Raw genomic sequence first — 13,600 nt, 5'->3', positions numbered from 1 at the left:
TGCAGAACTCCTTTGATGGCCTCGCCATATCCTCAGGGGGCCACCCTAGGGCCCTGAGCCTCAGGGGTGAGGGGGGTTGAGCAGCACTCCAGGGTGTGTGTGGGGAAATCATTCTCATCTCCGCCCAGGGTTTCGGCCCGGGGTCACGCTCTGACACCCCACCCTCCTCTTCCTCTCAGCACCCACCAGGGTCCTGCCTCTCAACCTCCAACCTTCGTTCTCTCCCAAATCTATTCTAAAACGCCCTGCCCCAAAGAGCAAAAGAGGCCCCGCCTCGGATCACGCTAATGAGACTCCGCGAGGCCCCGCCTCACGGGTTATGCAAATAATGCTCCCGGAGGCCCCGCCCCTCTCCCCGCCGCGGAGTCTGCGCTGCGCGGCGCGGCGCGGCCGGCCGACGGCGTCTCCATCTCTGCGTTCGCTCGCTGGCCGGCCGTCTGTCTGTCAGTCCCGCCGCGCCGGGGCCGTCTAGGTGGAGCCGGGGCTCAGGCGGCGGCAGTCTAGACCCGGTGAGGGGGAGGGCCTTGGGGAGCCCCCTGTACCCCTTCTCGCCTGCTTCCGACCCTCGGTCTGTCTGGCCAGGGTTCGGTTCCTGTGGGTCGGGTCCCCTGCGGGTCCAGCGCGGGGAGGGGGAGGGGAGTCTGCGAGCTGAGGCTTGGGGACCGGGCTGGGGGAGGGGAAGATGGGGAGGGGACCCTGGTGAGGCTGACGGTGATTGTGTGGTTGTCGTTATGTGTCAGTGTGTGGCCGTATGAGTGATTGTGTGGCTTCAGGGGTGTCTGTGTGGTGTCTCTGTGACTGTGTCTCCTGTGGCTGTCATTTGCGGCTGTCGCCGTGGGTATCATTCTGATGGTGAGTGTGTGGTGGCCGTGTTGTTGGGGTCGCCTTTGAGTGGCCGTGTGACTGCTGTCACAGTGATTGTGTGGCTGGCTCAGTGTCTGTATGGTTGTGTGCATGTGACTGTCATTGTGTGGCTGCTGTTGTGTGTTCCTTCTGATGGTGGGTGGGGGGCCGTTATTGTGTTCCAGTGTGTGGCTGTGATCATGTGCCTTTCCTGTGTGGCTCTGTGTGCGAGTCTGTGCCGTGGTCCATGTCTGTGCCCTCGTGTGGCCATGTGGCTGCAGTTGTGGACGGCACAGGGCGCTCCTAGGACTGTCAGTGTGGACGAGAGACTGTTAATGTGTGTCATCCTGTGCCTTGTAATTGGGGGTGTGACGCTGTGACCAGTTCTGTGACACCCCCCCCACTGTGTGTGGTGACTTTTTTTGACATGGCTCTTAAGTGTGTTGGCAGCCTTGAGTCTGCCCCTGACGGTGGTGGAGTGAGGGCTGTGTGTGGGGCCGTGAGGTGTGTGAAGGACCTCCTGTTGTGTCCCAGTGACCGTGGCGGGGGGGCATTTGTTTGATCTGTGTGGGTGTCTGTGACAGGCCGTGTGCACACTGTGCTGTGTGTGTGTGTGTGTGCAGTTATGTGTGTAGTGGGTGTTGGGCACCTGTCTGAATGAGCGAGCCTGTCTTGTTCACCACAAGGCTGGCACCCAGCACAGGGCCTGGAACCCAGCAGGCCCTTGATCCTTGTTGGTGGGATGAATGAGTGCTGTGCGATGGTGTGTGTGTGTGTGTGGTGTTTGGGATGGAAGCTCTGGCTGACTTGTGTACTCTGGGGGTGCCGGTGTGTGTTTGTGTCTCTAAGAAGGTGAGGGGGCCATGGCCAGGTGGGCATCTTGGACATCTGGGCTCTCCGGTGACCCTCACCCTCACATGTCACATTGCAGAGCAAGCCACGTGGATGGGGCACTGGACCCAGAGTGCCTACCCTTACCTGCCTGGGCCTCAGTTTCCAAATCTGTGCAATGGGGGTGACCATCCCTGCCCTGCTGGCCGCCAGGAGTGGCTGTGAGTCTGTGGGCGTGGCAGCGGCCTTCAGGAAGTCATAGGGCCCTTTCACAGGTGAGGTTAGGCTGGGAGAATGGGTCAAGCAGGTGTGACTGCGTTGGCCTCTCAGTGCTGGGGACTGAGGTTAGACTGGGGGGAGGGGAGAGCACATTTAGGGGGAGATAGCCCTCTCGTGATACAGGAAGGCAGACGGGCTGGGAGGAGGGGGAAGGAGGGAGAGAGGGAGAGGCAGCTGGGAGAGAAGGAGGGCCTGGCCATCAGCCCGAACCAGTCAGGCACAGCCCATGGGGACAGGAGAGGGAGGCCCCTGAGGGCCATGGGGGAAGTGGTATAGGGAGAGGGGCTGGGTGGGGGTGGGGGACAGGGAACATGGGGTCTCCTGTAAAGCATGTGGGGAAAGAGTATGGGGTCTCCTAAAAACTAGTGGGGGTGAGGACCCTTCTTTGTGGGGGAGGGGTCCACATTAGCTGGAGAAGGCTCTGCTAAAGGCCAAGGGCATGGGTCCCACATGCTAAGGAGGCCAGGCCCTCCTAAAAGGTTTGGGGTCAGAATCTCCTGTGTAGGCTGTTGGGGGAGAAGACCACTATACAATCTGTGGGGACCCCAGCAGAGGCTGAGCTGAGCAGGTTGTGTCAGGGAAGGCTGGTGCCTCCAATGGGCAGGGGCAGGGGCAGGGGCAGGGCAAGACCTGCATATGCAGAGGCGTGGCCAGAAGGCTCAGGGGGCAGAGCCAGGGCTCCTTGGCTGTAGTCCGAGGGGCCAGGGATGGGGGCCAGGTTGTGGCCAGAAGACTCCACAAGCAGGTGACCTGAGCCTCCCCTTAGGCCTCACCCTGGCAGTGCCACTCCCTCCCCTCCTCCACAGGCCCGGCCTTCACCATGGCGGGAGGGAGACCTCAGCTGAAGAGGAGTTTCTCCATCATTCCCTGCTTTGTCTTTGTGGAGGTGAGGAGAACAGTACCTCCCCTGCCCAGACCCTCAAGGGGGAGGAGGCACTTTCGGAAGTGGCAATCCGGGGTGCAACCCAGCTCTGCCCATTCTTACTGTGGGACTCTGGGCACCTCACTTACCCTCCCAAGCCTCAGTTTCCTCATCTGTCAAATGGGCATAATTACAATCCCTCTCTCTTAGGACTGTTATGAAAGTAAAATGGATTAATTCATGGAAGAGGTTTAGTATGATGCCCTGCCCACAATAAGAGTTAAACCTGTGGTAACTCTAGTATTTCTATCAGTAGTATTTTTTCTTTCTCTGTTGGTCTGTTCCTCCACTACCCACTCTCTCTCTCTCTCTGAGCTCTGGCCCTGTCCTCTCGCCCTCTTCCCAGTCCCATCTCCTCTTTCCTCTTCATCTCTCTCTCTATCTCTCCCCCTTGTCTCTGTCTCCATCTGTGTGTCTCCATCTCCATGGCCCAGCTCAGGCCTGACCCTCTCTGTTCTTACTCTGTCTCTCTCCCCACCCTGGCTGGGCGGCAGTCGGTGCTGCTGGGCATCGTGGTCCTGCTTGCTTACCGCCTGGAGTTCACGGACACCTTCCCCGTGCACACCCAGGGCTTCTTCTGCTATGACAGTACCTATGCCAAGCCCTACCCAGGGCCTGAGGCTGCCAGCAGAGCACCCCCGGCCCTCATCTACGCCCTGGTCACCGCTGGGCCCACCCTCACGGTGAGACTGGGGGTAACCTGGCTCAGACTGTGGGAGGGGCCTTCCAGGAGGCAGGAGGGCCAGGTGGAGATGGGTGGAGGGCTGGGCTTGAAGGCCAGGAAGACCACGCCTCGGTCTTGCTCACAGATCCTGCTTGGGGAGCTGGCACGTGCCTTTTTCCCTGCACCACCGTCAGCCATCCCAGTCATTGGGGAGAGCACCATTGTGTCCGGGGCCTGCTGCCGCTTCAGCCCCCCGCTGCGGAGGCTGGTTCGCTTCCTGGGTGAGTGACTCGGTCAGGGGTCAGCCATGCAAAAGGGCTATGGGCCAGGCTCAGATACAATAAGAATTCCAGGGGGGGACGGCCTAGAATTGCCATGATGGTGACTTCATGGGGAAAGAGGGATGTGTGCTGAGGTCAGTCATGGTGGAGGTTCTAGAGACATGGGTGGGGCCTAAGTCAACCATGATGACAACTATAAGAGGAGGGCCCCAAATTGCCACAAGGAGAGTCTCAGGCAGAAAAAGCACAGGACAGACACCAGGGGGCCCTGGGGGCAGGGAGATTAGAATTCTGGCTGCACTTTGAATATGGTCTGAGCCATAGTTGGTGGCCTTGGGGTAGGGCAGAGCTCATCCAAAATGGTGGTCCCTGTGGCAGAGGGCTGGAGATCCAGCCCTGGCTGAGTGGTGCTCCGGGAGAAAAGTGATCAGCTCAGTAATAGCGAGTCCAGGGGCAGGTATAGGAGCCCCAGAAATGCCATCACAGTGGTCCTAGGAGGTCCCTGGCATGGGCCCAATCCTGATGTAATGCTGTTGAGGGGTCCCAGCCCAGCTATCATGGATTCCAGAGGAGGGCACACTCCTGGCATATTGGTAATCCCAGAGGGACAGAGGCCAGAGGCCCAGAATGCCATCATGGTGGTCCCAAGGGAAGAGGAACATGGCCCAGCTATTATGGGGTATGGTGTTAGGGGGAGTCCCAGTTATGCTTTAATGTCAGTCACAGGAACAAGGAGACAGGGGCCTATATGAGCCGTAAGGGGGCTCACAGGAGGACGGCTGCTGGGCCCTGGCATGAACCCCCTTTCCTACCCCACCCCAGGGGTCTACTCTTTCGGCCTCTTCACCACGACCATCTTCGCCAACGCAGGGCAGGTGGTGACCGGCAACCCGACGCCGCACTTCCTGTCCGTGTGCCGCCCCAACTACACGGCCCTGGGCTGCCTGCCACCCTCACCGGACCGGCCAGGGCCCGACCGTTTCGTCACTGACAAGGGTGCCTGTGCTGGCAGCCCCAGCCTTGTGGCCGCTGCGCGCCGCGCTTTTCCCTGCAAGGACGCTGCCCTTTGCGCCTACGCCGTCGCCTACACAGCGGTGAGCCCCGAAACGGGGGCACGGCAGTAGGGGGGCGGCCAGCGGGCAGGAGACCGTCTGGGCTGGAGCCTCCAATCCCTCCCCGAGTGAGGCCACGCATTACTGTGACACCGTCCCTAGGGCAGAGGCTCCCACTCCTCCCCTTGGACCCTGACCACGCCCCCTTGGTGTCTGGCCACGCCTCCTGACCCACTAATGCCACACCCAAAGGAGGCTATTGGCTCAGCACTCTGAAGCCTAGCCAAGTCTCCGCCATGCTACAGGTCCTGGATATTGGCTGGGTGACTCGGTAATGGGCTTTCAACTCCCTCCCCTGGAGCCCTTGCCCTCCAGTTTGCCCTCGCCCTTTATTGGCCTGGCCATGCTCCTGACTCGACTTCACTGGAACTTCCTGACTCTGTCCCCTGTCTTTCCCTGGGTCGTACCCTCTGTTGCTTTGACTCCTTTTTCTGGCATTGGGGACTGTGCTTCTAACCCTGTCAGTGGTCCCCAGGGGTTTGGGACGCCACCTCCTGGAGCTCCTGGACCTGTCACTTGAGCCCTGACTCCACCCTCTGACTTTGTGGCCACACCCTAAGCCAGCAAGCATCCTTCCCTATCCCACCTGGACCTGGGGCCCAGGTCCCCCAGAGACCTGGGCCCCAGACCCTATCCACTGCTCTTTGGTGCTCAGGCCACACACACCCCCATCCCTGCAAAGGCCCACTGGGGGTCCATGACTCCATCCCCTGAACTCCTGTCCCCTGGGCTCTGTTCCCTGGAGCCCCTGGCCGGTGCCTCCAGTCCCATTGCGGCTTCTCAGGATTCTGGCCACACCCCCTATCCCTGAATGCAGTGTCCGCTTGGGTTTGGGAACTGCTGCTGCCATGTCTCCTCTGACCCATCCGGCTCCTGCAGATGTACGTGACGCTCGTGTTCCGCGTGAAGGGCTCCCGCCTGGTCAAACCCTCACTCTGCCTGGCCCTGCTGTGCCCCGCCTTCCTGGTGGGCGTGGTCCGCGTGGCTGAGTACCGCAACCACTGGTCTGACGTGCTGGCCGGCTTCCTGACAGGGGCGGCGATCGCCACCTTTCTGGTGAGCCCCCTTGCCATCCATCCCTGACCCAAGAGGCAGGACTGCATGATGGTGAAGGGTGTGGACTCTGTACCTCGGGCAAGTCCCTTAACCTTACCTAGCTTGGACATTCTCATCTGTGAACTGGGATATCGGGACTGGGACCAAGGTAAGGCGAGTGAGGCATTAGCTTTGAGCACAAAATTTAAGGAGGAGCCAAAACACTCAGTAAACAAGATAAATAATACTTTAATGAAACATTTTTAAAAATCAAAATTAATGCAAAACCTATAATGTCCAAAATACCAAAGGTTTAAATAAGGACCGGATCAGATCCTCTTACACAACTCGGCCTTATTTGCCTCCCCGTGTGGAATAAGTAATAATAGTACCTATCTCTTAGTAAAGTGGAAAGAGCAGTGTTTGGCACATAGTAAGCCCCATAAAAGTGTTAGCTATTTTTGAAATCCTGAGCCTCAGTAGCCTTATCTGAAAAATGGGGATGGTAATTTACCTTATTGGCCTCAGGCCTCAGCATGCCCCCTCCCCCTGTCACAGGTCACCTGTGTCGTGCACAACTTCCAGAGCCGGCCACGCTCTGGCCGAAGGCTCTCCCCTTGGGAGGACCTGGGCCAAACCCCCACCACGGACAGCCGCCTCGAAAAGTTAAGTGTGGCCCAGGTAAGGGGGGCCGGGGGCTGCTCCCGGCTGGAGAGGGTGGTGGGTGGAGGAGGACAAAGGAGGCAGGAAGTTAGGCAGGCAGTGGGGGTCTCAGGGCCATGGAGAGGTAGAAGAATCACTCATCTCTGTGGACCTAGGTCCCGGGGGGACCGTCCCACAGGATGCAAGGGCGGGCCCCCCCTCTCCCTCCCCCCCTCCCTCCCAAGGGAACATGGTTAATCCTGAAAACTTGTTGTCTGTTCCCTTGGGCTCTCTGCCCGATGAGCCCCTTGTGGCTCTGGCCAGTGGGGCCCAGGGGGCCGCTAGCCCCTTCCCTCTGCCTCTTTGTCTCAGGAACCCGAGGCCTGCAGGCCGCATTCGACACCGGCACGGCTCACCCCATCCAGTGAGTGTCGAGGGACTGGGAGGATAAACGGGGGGACTTCCAGATGGCGGTCACTGCCACAGAGGTCTCACCTGTGCTCTCCTGACCCCTCCCAAGCTTCCTAACCCCTTGACTTCTGATCCCTAGAGCCGCAGAACTGCGCCCACCGTGGCCACCTGATCCCCAGCTGCGTGTCCTCCAGGGCTCCAGCCATGTGTTCGTCACCCCGTGTGCCCCGCCCTCGGTTGAGGTCTGAGCCAACGCCCTTGCCTCTGCCCCTGCCCCTGCCCCTGCCCGCACCAACCCCCAGCCAGGGCCCCTCGCCCTCCTCCCCTGGGCTTGGGGGGCTGGGCGGGGGTGGTGGCCGTGGCCGGAAGCTGCTGCTGCCCACACCCCTGCTGCGGGACCTGTACACCCTTAGTGGACTCTACCCCTCCCCCTTCCACCGGGACAACTTCAGCCCTTACCTGTTTGCCAGCCGTGACCACCTGCTGTGAGGCCCAGCACCCACCCAGAATCTGCCCAGTCCCCATTTCTTCCCTGCCACGCGTGTGTGTGCGTGTGCTGTGTGAGTGCCAAAGCCCTTGTCCCCAAACCAGCCAGGCCCAGACATCAGAGGATGGCTGGAAGGACATCCAGGGGACCCCCTGCCTCTCTTGCCCTCTGGGACATCCAAGTGGGCATAATTGGGAGATGGGTCCTTGCCTCCTAGGTTGGCCCTTTTAAGGGCCAAAGCCTGACTCCACTGGCCATTGCCCAGCCAATGGGAGCCCCCCAGTTCTCAGAATTCTGGCCAAAAGGAGTTTACTCCAGCTGATAGGAGCTTCCCCATCATTTCTTAGAATCCTCAGGCAAGAGGGCAACTCTAGCCAGTGTTCAGCGTCTGAACAGTGAATAGGAGTCCTTGGTTCTCAGAATGTCTAGGGTGGGTGGGTATGATTCCAGTCACTGGGGGACCGCCCATGTCTAAGCATGTGCAAAGGAGAGGAGGGAGATGGGGTCAGCTTTTGTCATCGGGTCCTCTCTCCTCAGAATCAGAGAGTCCAACTGGAGGGTGGGGGGCAGGCTCCCCCGTGGCAGGGTCCTTGGGGTACCCCTTCCTCTCTCAGCCCCTCCCTCATGTGCAATCTCTCACCCAGTCCCTCCTAACTCCCAAGTTATGCAGGGCTTGCCCCATATCAGAGGTTTTGGGGTTCAGGGTGCTGCATCCTTCCTTGCCTGTGCCCAGGTCACCTCAAACCCTTCTGTTATTTATTAGGGCTGTGGGGAAGGAGTTTTTTTTTTTCTTAGAACCCACCCCCATTCTTCACACTGCCCCCCATGCCTCAGCCTCATACACATGTGCCATGATAGGGCCACAGGTGGAGCAAAGAGGGCTCCCAACCCCAGGCAGCCAAAGGCAGTGGGCAGGGGAGACACTGCCCCCTTTTCCTGCCCCCTCCTCATCTTTAATAAAGACCTGTTTGTAACAGAAGTTTGGCCACCTGCCTTCCTCCCCCAGGTGGCAGGGTGTGGAGGACTTTCATTTTGGGTCTAGGTGTCAGTGAGGCTGGGTGTGAGTGTATTGTCACAGGGCGATCGTGGAGAGGCAGCACGGGGCTGTGGGGTCCGTGACTTGGCTTTAAATCCTGGCTCAGCATTTCCTGGTTGTGTGGCCTCAGGAAAGTTAATTAACCTCTCTGTGCCCTTGTTTCTTCATGTCAAATTCGAACAGCCCTACAAGCTGCATGTAAGGCACACAGACACACGGTGAGGGGCCTCATAATGACTGCCTTCCCCAGGCGGCTGGCCTGTTTCTGACCATGGCCAGGGTGCAGAGGGCACAGGGGATCGGGCGCGGGGACCCTAAGGGTTCTAATAGAATGGGACGCTGGATGCTGTGGGAACCTCCAAGTTGAATCCCTGACTACATGGATTTGAGCAGAGGTTCTGATTATGAGGTTCTGCTGAGAGCCAATCCCTGAGGACCCAGCAGAGACCAGGGAAGGTAGGAGGGACACGGAGCCACAGACCACCTTCCCCCCCACACACACACACGCTGTGGCTCTTAGGGACTTCAGACAGGCCATTCAGGGCACGGAGTGATCCAGAAACCAGGAAAGGGGAGTCTGCTTTCCTTCTTTCTTGTTTATTCATTCATCCATCCATTCATTCAGCAAACACTATGGAGCACCCCCCACCCCCCGAGTGCCAGGTGCTGTTTAGTTAGGCACAGGGGCTGCAGCAGTGAGCAGAACAGACACAAAATCCTGCCCTCATGGAGCCCACTTTCTAACACCTGAGAGACAATAAACAAGATAAATAAGCTATACACAAAACCACAATTCCAAATTTCACGAAGGTCTGGAAACCAAAATTTGTTTCTCATTTGTGGCAAAACCTGACCCGAACTGACATAGGTTATTATAGCTTTTCTTTATTTAACTTTATGTGACTATTCTTACGTTTTGCTGCAGATAAAGTGTTCGACTTAGAATGTTATCCCAGGTCCAACTCGGGGTGTTATTCAGTGCATAGTATTTACACCGTAGTACCTTTCGAAAATCTGAAAAATTCTGAATTCTAAACTGTCGGGTCAAGGATTTAGGTCAGGGATTGAGATCGCTGATGTGTTAGATTGATAAGTGATAGAGAAAACTCAAGCTAGAGAAGACAAATGGGACAGCTCTGGGATGGGGACACAGCCTGCAATTTAAAGAGGGTGGTCAGGGAAGTTCTTTCTGAGGAGTTGGCACTGGAGATGAGGTGTGAAGGAGGGAGGGAAGGGAGCCATGCAAGTATCCGCAGTGTGGAGCGGGGGCAGCGTTCCAGGCAGAGGGAACAGCAAGAATGAAGGCCCTGAAGTGGCAACGTGCCGGCTGTGTTCGGGGAACAGTGAGGACACCTGTGCGGTTGGAGCTGAGCAAGCGACAGGGAGACGGAGGGGGAGGAGGCGGCGGGGTGGATTGAGGGCTGCGGGGAATGAGATGGACGCATGAGAGGGCTTCAGGCAGAGGAGGAACAGAATCATGGAGCCCCCTGCTTCACCGCCCAGAGCGTCTATTTCCAGGGCTTGCACCCCTGAGGCCCGTGGTCCCTCCAGACGCACAGCGGCCTCCACGCGGGCAGGAAAGAAGCAAAACTTCAGCACAATGGACAGCGCCCTATCGCAACCCAGTTGGCTCTGTCCGTGGTCCTGATGTTAAGCGGAGCCCAAGAAAGGGTAAAGGCGGGGCGGGGCTGCCAGACACAAAGAAGTGTCTGGGCCCGCTACAGAGGGTGGAGACAGCAGCCCTGGCCTTGCACACACCCCCATCCAAGGGTGGACAATTTTAGGTAGAAAACTCAGACTAAGGGACTTCCCTGATGGTCCAGTGGGTAAGTCGCCATGCTCCCAATGCAGGGAGGTCGAGTTCTATCCCTGGTCGGGGAGCGAGATCCTGCATGCATGCCGCAACTAAGAAGTCCACATGCCGCAACTAAAGATCCCACATGCCACAACGAAGATCCCGCGTGCTGCAACTAAGACCCAGTACAGCCCAAATAAATAAATAAATAAACATTTTTTTTAAAAAAAGAAGGAAAATCCAGACTAAGATGTGCTTGCTTATTCAAAAGGCTTCTTGAGGGCTTCCCCGGTGGTCCAGTGGTTAAGACTCCGTGCTTCCACTGCAGGCGGCGCGGGTTCAAGCCCTGGTCCGGGAAGATCCCACATGCCGCGGAGCAACTAAGCCCGTGTGCCACAACTACTACGCTTGTGCTCTAGAGCTTGTGACCCAGAACTACTGAGCCCGTGTGCCACAACTACTGAAGCCTGCGCACCTAGAGCCTGTGCTCTGCAACGAGAAGCCACCACAGTGAGAAGCCTGCGAAGTGCAATGAAGAGTAGTCCCCGCTCGCCACAACTAGAGAAAGCCCGTATGCAGCAACGAAGATCCAATGCAGCCAAAAATAAATAAATAAAATAAATAAATTTATTTTTAAAAAGATCCTCTAATTTTAAAAAAAGCCTTCTCAACATGCCCCAGTAAGTCTTACAACCTCTCAAGCTCAACTCGATCAAAACTGAGCTCCGGGCTTTCCCTGGTGGCTCACTGGTTAAGAATCCACCTGCCAGTACAGGGGACATGTGTTCAAGCCCTGGTCCAGGAAGATCCCACGTGCCGCGGAGCAACTAAGCCCGTTTACCACAACTACGGAGCCTGTACTCTAGAGCCCACGCGCTGCAACTACTGACCCCACGTGCCTAAAGCCCGTGCTCCGCAACAAGAGAAGCCACTGCAGTGAGAACCCCACTCACTGCAACAGAGTGGCCGCTGCTCACCAAAGCTAGAGAAAGCCCACGCACAGCAAAGAAGATCCAATGCAGCCAAAAATAAATAAATGTATTTTTAAAACTGAGCTCTGACTTATAATGTAAGTTAGACCATGACCCTCCTGTGCTCAAACCCTCTGTTGGCTTTCATGGCACACTGTGTAAAAACCAAAGTTCTCCCAGTGCCCCCAGGCCTTTGCACTTGAAGGTGCCTCCACCTGGAATGCTCTTCCCCTACATAACTCCACAGTTCCCCCTCTCAACTCCTTCAAGCCTTCCCTCAAGTATTACCTTCTCAGGGAGGCCTGCCCCTACCACCCTATTCAAAATTGCAAAAACCAAACAAACAATTGGCCCTTCCCTTCCCTGTGCAAACTTTTTTTTTTCTTTTTTTGCACACACTTATCATCTGCCCATAGACTATTTAAACTCTTCATTATCTCCTCCCTCGCTAGAATGTCAGTTCCACCAGGACAGAGATTTTTGTTGTCTGTTCACTGCTGAACACCTGTGCCTCCTAGGCCAGGGCCAGGCACACAGTAGGTGCTCGATGAGTGTTTGCCAAATGAATGAACTAATCACTTGAGGATGCTGATAAACCAGGGAGGAACACAGACTGACCCTGAGCTCTCCACCTCCCTGTCCCCTCACCCTGCGGTCCTGCCTCCTCCAGGGAGTGCCTCTAAGGTAAGAGTCCTTCTGTCAGGACATGAAGATGGGATCCTGAGAAGGGAGGGAAAGAAGTACCATGTGCATGAGATACACCTAATGTCTGCATCTCTGCCAATATACTCACTCAGCTACATTTAGGGGCACCTACTCTGCGCCAGGTACTGTTCTAGGAGCTGGGGACCCAGTAGTGAAAGAAAGAGGGACCCTACCCTGGTGGAGCTGACATACTAGTGGGGAGAGAGGCAATAAAATAAACACATAAGGTTGGAAGTGATAAGTTATTTGAAGAGAAATAAAGATGAATAAGCAATTAAAGAGTGAAGGGTATGTGACTTTACACAAGTGGTCAGGGAAAGCCTAAGTAGGTGATATTTGAGCAGAGATCTGAATGGAATGAAAACAGTTAGGGATGGACGTGTGGGAGCTGAGTGCTCTAGGCAATGGAACAGCAAGTGCAAAGGACTTGAAATGGGACTGTGTTGGGCATACTCCCATGTATTTAACTGTGTGGAACTGTGTGATATGGGTGTCACTACTGGGTGCTGTGTATTTAGAGTGTTGCAAAGTGAGGTCAACCATGGGGCTGAGGTTGTGCATTTGACAGGGGAACGTAACAGCATGTCTCGTGTGTGTGTGTGTGTGGTGACAATGGTATGATTGTATCAGAGTGTGTTTTTGTATGCGTGCAAGGGAAAGGGTGTGGGGGCATGAATGTGGGAAAGAGTGTGTATGGGATGCGTTGTGTCAGGATAGGATATGGCTGTGAGCATGTGAGTGATGGGGATTCTGGAAGTGAAATATATGCAGAGATGCCGTGTGTGTGTGTGTGTCTATGTATTTGTAGAGGGATGTGGGGGTACCTGGCTTTGTGAGTGGGTGTATTGGGGGATGTTGTGGAGCTGTGTTCTGGCCCCAGAGGGAGAGAGAAAGCCCTGGAAATCTCAGTTCGGCCCTGCCCCTGGGTCTCCTGGCAACAGCACCACTTTGAAGTTACCAGGAGACAGAGTTGCCAGGGCAACAGGGGCGTGAGTGGCAGCTCTGGGGAGAAGTCTGGGTGAAGAGACCCAACCAGTGATCACTTGATCATTCACCTTGTTCCTCCTTCTCTCCCAGTTTCTCAACAGTTCTACCTTCCTTTCTTCATTCATTCCTTTAACAAACCTGTATTGAGAATCTGCAATGCCCTAGGCACTGACTGGGCACTGGAGATACCGAAGCGAACGTGACAGACAAGGTCGTGCTGTGGCTCTCCCTCAGTCTCCCAGCCCCTTCATCTTTGCCTCTTCTCTCCTGGCCCTTTTTTTATTCTATGGTCCTGCCTCCCATTGTACCCCAAGCAGGACTCCAGAAGCCCCCAGGCCAATGAGGAGGCCAGCTGAGACTCTTCTTCTTATAGACCTTCAAAGACAGCTGCTTTGCTGTCTGACGGATGTTTTGCACACGAATGTCCTCAAGCCTGCAGCCCTCCCCCGCCCCCATTTGTGCAAGTACTCAGGTACAGAAAGAGACACAAGCACATAGCTCCTCCATCTCTCCCCTTCTTCATTGTCACTGGGTAACATCAGCAGAAATACACACATACACATCACAATATTCCTCTGAGATACCATGTGCTCCATTTT

The 13,600-nt window shown here is 56.2% G+C and overlaps 1 protein-coding gene across 11 annotated transcripts; it reads left to right on the top strand.

Moving 5' to 3' along the window:
* The first annotated feature begins 336 nt into the window (after positions 1–336).
* PLPPR2 (phospholipid phosphatase related 2) lies at positions 337–8,486 on the top strand. Of its 11 annotated transcripts, none has more exons than XM_059059782.2 (10): positions 337–509; positions 1,775–1,949; positions 2,760–2,839; positions 3,370–3,558; positions 3,685–3,820; positions 4,643–4,914; positions 5,812–5,988; positions 6,526–6,632; positions 6,982–7,033; positions 7,160–8,486. In XM_059059782.2, exons 3-10 carry the CDS (start codon positions 2,774–2,776, stop codon positions 7,190–7,192), a joined length of 1,032 nt encoding a protein of 343 aa, XP_058915765.1. In that variant the 5' UTR covers positions 337–509; positions 1,775–1,949; positions 2,760–2,773; the 3' UTR covers positions 7,193–8,486. The 11 variants fall into 11 exon arrangements, with proteins under 11 accessions (XP_058915765.1, XP_058915762.1, XP_066888840.1 ...); XM_059059779.2 differs by having other exon boundaries at positions 347–509; positions 6,526–6,648; XM_067032739.1 differs by having other exon boundaries at positions 356–509; positions 1,775–1,895; positions 4,691–4,914; positions 6,526–6,648.
* The last annotated feature ends 5,114 nt before the right edge of the window (positions 8,487–13,600 follow it).

This window comes from Kogia breviceps, chromosome 4 (assembly GCF_026419965.1).
Source record: "Kogia breviceps isolate mKogBre1 chromosome 4, mKogBre1 haplotype 1, whole genome shotgun sequence".
In the NCBI taxonomy this organism is placed as follows: Eukaryota; Metazoa; Chordata; class Mammalia; order Artiodactyla; family Physeteridae; genus Kogia; species Kogia breviceps.
Note: the sequence above shows the minus strand (reverse complement) of the source record. Positions and strands in the feature narration are given on the sequence as shown.